Genomic DNA, 12134 nt, shown 5'->3' with positions numbered 1-12134 from the left:
TGGCAGGATATTGTGAACTCAGTAACTTCCATCCATCCATTTTCAATACCGCCTATCCCTTTCGGGGTTGCGGGGGGGCTGGAGCCTATCCCAGCCTCAATGGGCGAGAGGCGGGGTACACCCTGAACCGGTCGCCAGCCGATTGCAGGGCAGCATGCAAAGACAGACAACCATTCACACTCACACTCACACCTAGGGGCAATTTAGAGTCACCAATCAACCTAATGAGCATGTTTTTGGTCTGTGGGAGGAAGCCGGAGAACCCAGAGAGAACCCACGCATGCACGGGAAGAACATGCAAAGTTCACACAGGGAGGCCCTGCCCAGGAATTGAACCGGCAACCTTCTTGCTGTGTGGCACGCGCACTATCTGCTTGCGCCATCGTGCCGCCCCTCAGTAACTTCAATTAAAAATATTGCTGTTAAGCAGCTGCTGGTTTGTACAAGATGAAAGCAACAAACATTCAAATGGTCCCTGCTTTCAATCTGGATTACGACACAATGATCATGTGTGTTTTACATTAAAGCTTGACATCTTTTTAATTCTGCTCTCTCCTAAAGTGATTATTTCATCTCTTGTTTTATTATATATGAATTCATCTTGTTTTTATGATATTTTTGTCTGTAAAGCAATGTCTTTTGCACTCTATGAATGAATGTGGTGTAGAAATGAGGGCAAATAAACTATTCTATTATTAATGATAATTACTGCCCAGAGCATGGTCCTGATTTAGGAAATCTGGGTACCCGACCTGTTTCAACCTGCTATTCAGAACCAGGCCATTACCACTGTCTAATTAATTAATACTGAAAAAAAGTATGTGATTTTTGCATGAACTCAAAAATTAAACTATTGTGAAGTCCATCTGCTGATTGTGAACTGTTAAAGTGATCCACCAATCTGTATAAGTAATATATATCCTATACTCACACAAGATAATTTTGTATAGTCTGCAATATCTACATCTGTATCATATCTGACATAGCTTTCGACATATGTATCACAGGTTACACAGGTTACAGGTGTGACAGCATCCTGAAGCCAGTTTTTAGATTCTTAAGCATTTTGTAACAAAGGGTAAGCATTTATCTTGAAGTGTGGTCCTTAAAATGTGTATACAGTACAGTACTAGTAGTATATATCATACCATCACAATGGTCTCCAGCTGGGGACACTCTGAAACCTTGCCCACACTGACAGATGAAGGAGCCTTCAGTGTTCTGGCAGTGGCCTCTGGTACAGACCCGTTGATCCTGGCACTCATCTATATCTTAAAAATATCACAAACAGAATGCAAAGGTTCAAACAATGGATTTCTCTCACATTTTTCAAAGGCACCTTATTCGCTGAGTAAACAATATGCCAAGTGCAGTAAATTCTTTTAGTAAATGACTGTTTAAGCTAATTAGGGCAGAGTAACTGGAGTGGCATATTTTAATTGATGAATACTATGTTGATATACTGTGGCAGTATTGACTGGTTTTTAATAATTAAACTTTACTAATTAAATTTTAGGCAGCACCAAAATCAACTGTAAATACTGAAATTCCATAATCTAATCAAAGTGTGACTCTGGAAAGGTCTTCTGGTGTTTTGTGAAAGTTTTACAAACCCAGGAAGTGATGTCTCCAGTTTCATCAAGAGTTTCATCAGTGTGACATGCACGAAGTCCTTTTGGTAAGATTAGTCAAAAGGTTTTTTAATGCTAAAGCCATAATGCCACTGATGCAAACACTACCAGGACCTAATGTTTGTTCATGAGGTACCAACTTCTTTTATTGGCAGATGATATTCGTAATTAATACACAATATTTATTTCTAGGAAAGGGCTATTCTGACAGCTAAATCATTGTGGCTTAAAGTGGGTCTGTTGAATGATTCCACCTCAAGATTTACAGAATATTGTAGCACAAGCCCTGGGATAACAAAGTAACCGTTGGTCAAAGGAAATCAGGTTATTACAAATATGAAGGAACATACAAAGACAATTTTTAATCATATTTTACATTTTAATGTTCACTGATTTGATAAGGAACTATTTAGTGGTCAACCATGAATTCCTGTTTCACTGGGGTATAAATGTCATTCTCAGGCCAAATTCCCTAAGTCATTTATCGTAAAAGACCCAAGAACACAGTGATTATGTTCAACAAAAACTTATTGAGCTCCACAAATCAGAAAATGTATTAAATAAATCTCTAAATAGATGAAAATATTAATTTCCAATCAGGGCAATAATTAAAAGTTTACAGCAGCACGACAAGGTAAAAATGAGCCTGGAAGAGGACAAGTGCGTACACTGACCCCACGCACCTTGAATATGGATGGTTCAAAAAGAATGTCGACGGATCAAAGCTGGAGAACTGTAGAGGTTAGTTGAGCCTGGGGTCACAAAGTCTACAAGACTATTATCAGACACCACATACATCACTACAAGGCCCAAGCATCTTTTTAGGATACAATGTATCATGACAAGGACTCCATCAATTACCAGCAGATTTCATATAAAAAACGTACAGCCTCTGCCAAAAGGCTTAAAATGGCATGACAATGATCTGAAAATGGTTCATTGAAAAAAGGCTTTGCCATGACCATCACACTCCCTGGACTTACTCGAACCCTAACCTCAGGGTCTTCATCCCAAAATTTAATAATTTCAGATATGGGGACTTGCATTTTTTCCCCAAAAGGAAGCACAGTTCCCACAATGTGACTGTGTAAACATGTCAATGTCCTCACCACACACACACACACACACACACACACACACACACACACACACACACACACACACACACACACACACACACACACACACACACACACACACACACACACACACACACAGTGTAGTTTGGCAGTGTCATGCAAACATCTGTGAGCTGGGTTATTAACTTCTATAAAGGACTCTGCTGCATGGCCTAATTATTTCCTCTCACCACCACCACTCACTGCCACCCTGCTGTGGCTTGGCTTGCCTTGCATGGTGTGTGAACAGTCAAAACCTCACAGCTAACCCTATGGCACATGGTATCCAGGAGGAGCAAACTACTGAGAGAGGAGAGATGGGCACACCTTTGGTTTCCTGGAAAATGTGGGCCCATACTATGTGTTTCCTGGGCTGACTTCTGTATGTACTGATGGCTGGATATTACACATCATGAGGTTAGGATAAAATCTAACTTTTCTAAGAATGGCACATTCAATTCACAGTCCAAAAAACTGACATTGGGGACTGCTTCTAGTGTTAGGAATACAGCAACACCAAGTTTCACATACAACTCTGTGTCAGTACTTTGAGCAAACAGGCAGCATGTGTACTAGGGGTATAAGGTAAAGCTACTATCTGTACAGTATCTGTATCTGTTGATGTCACAAAAACATCTATATCCAGATGGATGCCATAAGTCAAGGTGTGACTTGTAGAGTTACTAAAAACTGTCTAGTCTGCATCACTTACTGCAAATTATATTCCTCATAAATATTGTGTGAATTCAGTTGCCAAGAAAATAACAAAATATATTAACCATGTACCTTTCAAAAAAGTCTAAACTGAATCTTAATAAAAGCTATGTAACTGATAAGGGTCCAGGTGGAAATCAATAGTGAAGGCAGAACAGGAGGTTAGTGGAAAATCAGAATAGAGTCATACTCCATGATTTTTTGAGGGTTGTGTGTTTCATGGGAGGAGGAAGATTTAATAGCTCATGGAGCCCTGTTGGAAATTAAGAAAAAAAATAGCCAATTCTCCCATCTAAGCAGCTTTAATTCAAAAGTGCACATGCACTACATTTCCAGACACATACATATGCTCACATACTGTACACACACAGTGTTAGACCTACCTACACACTGGCCGCCCTGTGCCAAGAAGCCATTTGGACAAGAGCCACAGTTGTAACCTCCTGGCACGTTGAAGCAAATACCAGACGGACACACTGTCCTGTTCGCACATTCATCAATATCTGGAAAAACAAAACAAAACAAAAAAAGCTGTCAATCACAATATCATCATACATAGCCAGGCATTTGTTGCTTTTTTTGGCCATCTGAGGACAGTGGAACAAGCTCTTTAACAATATTCAAGTATATTCAAGTAAGCAGTTTAGGGTTACAGTGGGCTTTCTCAAGATGATTTAGGTTAGGGAAAAATGAACCTACAGACATTTATCAGCTGGATGTGCAGCTCCCCTCTGCTTTCTGGTGTTTTGTACTTTCAGCTCACTCAAAACTCTGCTGTTTTGGTTCACTGTTAACATTCTCATAGTGCTGTTTTTCACTTTGTTGCAGGTTAAATGGAGGGATACAACAATTTTCCATAGTCTCATTACAGTTTTTGATGTTTTTAGAGAGCCTTATGCTGAGATCAGACCATGTGATATGTTGCAAAATGTCAGTGCTTCCTTTGGACATATGAATGCAGTGAATCTTTATATTGCATATCAACGTGTGATGTGTTAAAGCTGATAAAACAGAAGCTTTGACTGAATGGTGGTTTTCAGCCTTTTAAAATTAAACACTTTAGCTCTAAATAACAGCACCAGAGCAGACAAGTTCAGTAACAGTCAAACATGTATGGTAGGAAAGTCTGGCTGCTTGACTTTGCACCACAGTGTAATGAGTCTTTTTTAGGATTCCAAGCTATGTGTAAAAAAAACTCCAGCTTGTTTTTGTATTAATCTTATTAATAGATATGGTTGCATATCCACATCCATATAAACCTCTTAAAGAAGTCATAATCTGATCCCTCATCCTCTGCAGCTTAGGAGAAGGGATTTTATTGCAGCTCTGGGGAAATAACCATCAGGCCTGTTTGCCCTCACAGCCCTAATTCAGTATCATTTTGGTGGGTGGGGAAAGCTGTGTTGAAATGGCAGGAAACCACGTAATGACAGAGTGCCTCATATTTATATCCCAATAACGGGGATGAAGCAGGGAGGAGGGTGGTGCAGACGCTGGTAACAATGTGGTCACTGGTCTAGGCCAAAATTCCACTGACTTATAAGTCTATTAGAATACACTTGTTAGAGTGAAGAGCTTATGTGTGACCAAGTGTTGACCAGTGCCAGAGGCTGTGGTTGTGCATAGCATACATAGTGCAACTCTGCAAATTCACTTTTCATTGCACAGAAAGTCAACGCAAAAATGAGAGTGGGCTGGAGCATATTTCTTCTAATACCACCCATAGGTCAATAATTTTTAGCCCATTTTTTCATCTCAATTATGAAAATAAGGATAATAATGACAAAAGTTATGTTTGTTGTAATTATATTCAGTACACTGCTGCAGTTGTTATGTTAATATGTTTGTTAATATGTTGCAGGGTTGACAGCAGTGCAGTGGTGAGCCTGAATTTGGCCACTCCTAAATGGAACTTTATTTTTTCATGTATTTATTTTCTCTTTTCTTCTTTCTATTGACTCAGTTAAAAGGTGTAGGTGTAGAGTGTAATGAACAATGGATGCAGTGAGGACACTAGTGGTAAGGTTTTGGCTTTTAATCTGAACCATTTCCTGTTGAAGGCAACGTGTATGAATTACTCTGGTAATGTGTGTTTAATGTGCTGAACTTATCATGTGGGTCTTGTCAATGGGTGATTTCATGAAATGGCACCACACCAGTAGAATATATAGTACATAAAACTACTGACTGATGAAGGACATCTAGCTCTCATCTGTTTTAGATGAACAAGATAGATGAATATCTCATGATCAAATTCAAGACTGTTGCGTGTTACAGCAAGTTACATAAGTGCGAGTTATGACTACTTACCAACACAACCGGTTCCCTCTTGATCAACAATGAATCCCCACTGACACACACACAGGAAACTGCCCTCTGTGTTCTTGCAGCGACCACCAAAGCACAAAGATGCGTTTTCCAAACACTCATCAACATCTGGACGGACATACCAGAGCACACAGCATAGGCCAACATCAGTTTACAATATTACAATACTTCATGCAGGTAAAGTTCAGGCCACCAGTCTGTCACCAGGCTAACACATATATTTTGGCCACAGACTAAACTTCATTGCACATATCTATTTATCTGTTGTGTCTGACCAGGCTATTATTTCAGCGCCATGGAGAACACTTATGATGCAAATGTGTAAAAAAAAAAAAAACAACTCTGAGCTTCAGGTGAAATCACAGTGCTGTCCTCCCCCTGCATGCAAATCCTGTTTAGTCAAGCCAATGTGCAGACACTGACATGCACAATGATTTTTGACCTCAATAACTGACAACAATGTGACCACTGGATTCCTCACCTATACAGGTGGTTTGGGCATCATCCAGGCGGTATCCGTCATCACAGTGGCAAGTGTAACCCTCAGCTGTGTTGTAACAAATCCCCTGGCCACAAATGTAAGGGTTGATCTGGCACTCATCCACCTCTGGGCCAGAAGAGAGAGAGAGAGAGAGAGAGAGAGAGAGAGAGAGAGAGAGAGAGAGAGAGAGAGAGAGAGAGAGAGAGAGTATTAACACAACAGTAGTTTGACAACTGATAATGGTTCCCACAAAATGCTACAACCCAGATTCCAAAGTTGGGACAAAGTGGAAAACATTAATAAAAACGCAATGCAATCATTTACAAATGAACTGTGTTTATCATCAATGGTTTTACAAAGTGCTGAGCTCATGTAGTAATATCCTTCATACAATCATGTGTTCACAAAGTGGTGAACCTCGCTCCATCCTTGCTTGTGAACAACTGAGCCCTTCCAGGATGTCCCTTTCATACCCAATTAATACTATCACCTGTTAACAATGAACCATTTTACCTGTGGAATGTTCCAAACAGGTGTTTTTGGAAAATTCCACAACTTTCCAGTTTAATTGCTCCTGTCCCAACTTGCTTGAAACATGTTGCTGCATCAAATTCAGAATAAGCATATATTTACAAAAATCAATGACATTGATGAGGTAAAACATTTAATAAGTTGTCTTTGTACTGTTTTCAATATGTCAAAAATGATTAAAAAGTTAACGCATTCTTTTTTGTTCATCTTTTACACAGCGTCCCAACTTGCTGGAATTGGGTCAGCATACCATTAACATACCACAATTAAGCTGTTTAATATAAAAGCACCACAACTTCAAAACGTGTACCACAAAAAAAGGAATTGCATGGAGGGAGGGTGACTCCAAAGCAACTAACTGAACAAACTCTAATTACATTCAAATGATTCATTAGTGTCATTTATGATCATTTATGAACATTTTAACAAAGTCAACCAGTTGCCTTGTTTTCCTTAATGATTTCTCCACAGCAGCTCATGAAGAGAATCTCCCAAATGAATGATCATGTCTTGATACTTGATACTTGATACATGATACTCTGCAAGCTGTATGTCTTCAGCTTTCTGTAAATACCACTTTACTAGTAATTTACTTAAAGAGCAACCGGTCATACTCCCTCTTGAGTTAAGTATGCTCTGGCATGCTGCTGCGTCAAATACTTATTTATACTTGCTGGAGTTTCTATCATGCTACGATAGAAACTCCAGCTATATTTATCAGTGTGTGCTGCTTTATGTAGAATCTACAGGTCCAGTCACAAAAGTATTTTGGCTTTGAGACTTTGAGACATAAATTTGCTTCTGAGTTTTGAGGGAATAGAGGGCAAAAGAATTAAGACATTTTCCAGAGTAATGAACTGGTGCTACACAGGGTCAGATACTTACCTGGGACAGTTCTATTAGCAACTTGTCAGCTGTACTTCACCTGTTCATGAATAGAAGAGAAGAGACCACAACAGAAAAAGGAAAGGAGAAAGGAAAAAGAAAAGAACGTTTTATTCTTACCAGCTGACTGTGTGGGAGCGATGTCCTGGCCTGCATTTGATGGGAGGATTTCCACGGGAGCAGGTGGAGAGCTCCTCTCAACAACCTCTACCAAATCAAAAAACACACAAGAATATACATTAATTCCATTCAGTTTATATTCAATTAATTAAACATATTTTTTCACAGAATGCTCTAAGAAGGCAGGTTACCATACTTGCCATACTTTTGGCTTAAATAAACTATAATATACATTTTCAGTTATGTAGACAATATCCAGCTGCATTTGCCCATTACAACATAAATAAATAGGCAGCTCCGCTCGAAGTTGCCTTGGAAACAGTGCGTGTTTTATCTCTACTTTTTAAAACTCAAATTTAAGTGGTGATATAAGGGGATTGTGTAGTCCTGTTTTCCTTTAAAAAGTAATTCCCTGCTTTCATCTCTGCACTTTTATACAAGCTATAAAATATTTTCAACTATGTATGCACTGCTCATATTCTCAACAAACAAGAAAATGCAGAAACCTAGTAAATTAAATTAATTATCTACATGTTGGCGTATACCTCCGGTGAAGGACCCTGGTAATAACTTGGTGTCTAAACATGATGATTAAAACATATTTTTACATAATTTTACTCCACTTTATGCACATCTGAAGCAAGCACCAGCAGATGATTTCAAAATGCAAATTTTTTAAAATAATTTAAATACTGCACCAATCAGTGAGGATATTGCCTTGGCTTTAAAGAGGCTAGCAGATCTGGCAGAAATTGGCACAGCTTTAAGATCAATGCAGCGGGAAGATGCCGGTTCTTGATTTCCATGACTCAACTGACAAAGGTCTGTTACTTCCAATACTCAATCAGGCATCCATATCCATTTTAAGACAAGGACCCCTCTAACTGTTGATTTGTGTGTGGATAAATTTCACTTTTTAATGTGGATGTCAAGAAGTGTTTGCTCTCCATCTAGAATCAATTATTCCAAATATCACTGCTGCAGAACAAATGGACTTTGTCAAAAAATGGCATTCATTCTCAAATAAACTTTAAATTTTATGTATATACTCTGCCAGCAAAAACTCCTCTGTGTATGTATGTCTGTATGTGGAGATGGCCTGGTTTTGTAATAATCTTAATAATAATAATAATAATCTTATGTGTTCTCTATTCCTAAACTTAACCTTTGGTCTGCATTAACTCACTAAGGTCTCTCTCCATGTGAACTTGGCCCCTGTCCCTACTGCTCTTCGTCATAGCCATCAAACCACTCTCTACAGTGTTTACTGCAAGGTGTGAGAGGAGAAGGGGTTAAGCACTGAGGTGCTTTACATGCAAATGATTTGTCAATGCGCTTAACTGACCCTCAATTTTGCACTGTAACAACTGTCTCACTCTTTGAGGATTTTGGGTCATTTCTGGATATAACTTACACTTCAATAAAAGTAAACGCTTCCCAATCAATGTGAAAGCCCCACAAATTAGACAAGCTTCAATTTCATTTCATTTATCCAATCCAGGTTTTAAATATCTTGGTATTCAAATTACTCTCTCTCTCTCTCCCCTCTCCCAAATTTTACCCCACTGCTAAATCAAGTGGAACTTAATTTCAAAAGATGAAGTAGCCTCCCGCTATCATGAACTGGTAGAATCCAATAGTAAAAATAAACGTTCTGAAATATCTGTATTGTTTCCACTGTTCCCCTTCTCAAAAAGGGCTAATATCCCTATATGAGTCAAACTGTGAAACTTAATTGAGGTAAACCTCTAAAGCTACTATTAGCAAATGAGGATGAGACATGGTATTTTAATTTTTAATCGCTCACAGTCCTAAGACGTCATCTGCTGTTTTGCCTGTTTTATTTGTTTTGTGACAGGCAACTAGTGGCTGAGACATCTTACTCTGTATATATATCTTGAACAGAGAAACAGATGACAGCCAAAATGGCTTTGCCAGCCTTAGGCCCTGTTGATAGCATGGCAAAATCATTCAGTCTGCAGCAATTTTGTGAATGAAAACATGCTGATAATGACAGAGGTCACAGGAGAATGAACAGACTCATTCAGGCTACAGGTATGCAAAAGAGAGTACATTAGTCCTGTGCAGATGGGAAACACTGAATATTGTATATGTCCTTTGTAACACACCTAACAGCTACCGTGAATGAATGCAAGGATTTAACCTGCTTTGTGTTTAAGAGACAGATCAGTGGTGCTGGACCAACAGTAGAGGAAGTTGGTTTTTGGATTAAACCTTTAATCAGCTGATCATCACTTGAATGCCATAGCATACCTGAACACTGTTGCTGAGGTACATGCTTTCACATGTCAACGCAAACAGCAAGGTTCTATAAACATTCACTCCAATGACCCTATTGGTCTCCACATCTCAATGTCTCAAGGGGGCACTTTCTGGATGAAGTCTGACATAAAATGGCATCATGAACAGCTGATAAATCTACAGAAACCATGTTGGTTTGGTAGAGAAACAGGGATTATGTTTTGTAACAAGTAAACCTTAAATTATTATCATCATAATTAAAAGCTAATAAGAAAATAAATCAACAACCCATGAATACTGCCTGCTGAGTGAAATTGTTAACTGTCACTTTCATATTCAGAGGAAAATAGGAATTTGAAGTCATATCTAATCTAAAATCAAGTACATTAGTGCAGGTTGCGCACATTAATAGAATATAAATATCTATTTCTACTAATACAAGTGTCAAAAGATCACAGTCCGTTGGCCTTTTTAAGACATCAGACTCATCTTGTCAGCAGCAGACTTAGCTGTACTTACAGCAGTCTGAACTGCACTTTGTTGTTCTTAGCTGTATTTTCTCACATGTAGCTGTCCTGTCGGCTTAATATTAGCATGCATCATTTGTTTTTCTATACATTTTCACCAGAATTATAAGTGTGGTAATATTAGCATTCTAACATTAGCATTACAATACTGCTAGACCATGCTATACTTGTACTAAAGTTGAACATGAGTACAGTTGAGGCTGACAAAGTGCTCTGAGCTTGACAAGCTATGTCTGAGATGTCCTAAACTGCCCACCGTACCACAAAGTTTAAAGGGTAGTGAAGCAGACACCTGGGTAGGCTGCCTCGATCTTGACAGTGGATACACCCGGAGATAGCTGCGGTAGGATAGGTTCAACTACTGGCCTATTACTAACACCAGGAACTACCAGCTCCTTCAATGACAAGACACAGACAATGATACAAAGGGACAAGTTCAACAACGCGCCGTATGCATTTCATTCTGTCCAAATGTAATAATTTCAGCTTTGCACACTGCTTCTGTCATGCAATACAGATATTGTGCTGGGAGGCAGATTAGCATTCAGCTTGCATGGCAACTGACTGCAGTTTAAAAAAGAGCAAAAATGAACAGCCCAGCGAGCAAGCCAGAAAGCAGAAAATGCTACCGCTTCTGCATTAACATCTGTATGGATTTTTTGGGACAGCATCAGGGATTTTAGCTATGTTTGGTATTTCTGCTTTCAGTACATATGCACATTTACAGACTGCTCAGTGCCGACCAGCTCTTAATCATGCATCAACATTGCTGACTTCATGCAAAGGTGATTCTGCCACTCCTCACAGGTGAGAGCAGTGTCTCTGTGCATGCAAACCGCTTTTACATTTTCACTCTTTAAAGCACCCAACCTACCTGATCTGGTGCAGTTGTTGCTACTGACCACAGAAAAAAGAAACAAAACATTTTAAATGTAAGTTTGGAGCAAAATATACTGTAGGTAACTATGTGTGGCATTTGGGTTTCAAGGTTACTGACGGGTGTTTCTATTTATTTGTCAATCCCATTTATCCCAATGAGGGTAGGCTAAATAATGTAAACACCTGTCAGTATTATCCAATAAAATTCAACAGCCTCAATCTAGTTGAATTAACATGTTTCAAAAAGAGTTTCAACAGAAACTGAACATTTGAACCTTCATGAAAGTTGAATTATTGCAGGACTGTTGTACACTTACATGGACCTAATAAAATTATAATTGGGTGTATATCAACATTTGAGATTTTGCAACTGGCAGTGACATCACTGCATGTGCTTCTTAGCTTCTTAAGACCTGGTCACACCAGAAAGTGAGAGAGTCAAGATCATCCATGTATCTGCAGAAGGCGAAAAAGCTTGGTGACGTAGTGACTGCTCAAAGGGCTAGCTGTGGAAGTCTGGCAGCTCATAAGCTAACCGCGCACACGCACACGCACACACACACACACACACACACACACACACACACACACACACACACACACACACACACACACACACACACACAGTACATGAAAGTTTATTTGAGACATAATATCT

At 39.1% G+C, this 12134-nt stretch overlaps 1 protein-coding gene across 4 annotated transcripts in view; it reads right to left on the bottom strand.

The window, feature by feature from the left end:
* Positions 1-12134, bottom strand: part of ltbp1 (latent transforming growth factor beta binding protein 1) — a 175920-nt gene that overhangs the window by 26096 nt on the left and 137690 nt on the right. For 2 of the 4 annotated variants that reach the window (XM_070978139.1, XM_070978142.1), the window contains 7 exons: positions 11472-11494; positions 10890-10992; positions 7809-7895; positions 6273-6398; positions 5774-5899; positions 3847-3966; positions 1149-1271 (listed from right to left, as the gene is read on the bottom strand). In XM_070978139.1, the coding sequence (XP_070834240.1) occupies positions 1149-1271; positions 3847-3966; positions 5774-5899; positions 6273-6398; positions 7809-7895; positions 10890-10992; positions 11472-11494 (708 nt within the window). The remainder of the gene's footprint in view (positions 1-1148; positions 1272-3846; positions 3967-5773; positions 5900-6272; positions 6399-7808; positions 7896-10889; positions 10993-11471; positions 11495-12134) is intronic. The other 2 variants (XM_070978140.1, XM_070978141.1) reach the window with 2 other exon arrangements.

Source organism: Chaetodon trifascialis, chromosome 13 (genome assembly GCF_039877785.1).
Source record: "Chaetodon trifascialis isolate fChaTrf1 chromosome 13, fChaTrf1.hap1, whole genome shotgun sequence".
NCBI classification, from domain to species: Eukaryota; Metazoa; Chordata; class Actinopteri; order Chaetodontiformes; family Chaetodontidae; genus Chaetodon; species Chaetodon trifascialis.
The sequence above is the reverse complement of the archived record's forward strand: the minus strand, read 5'-3'. Positions and strand labels throughout refer to the sequence as shown.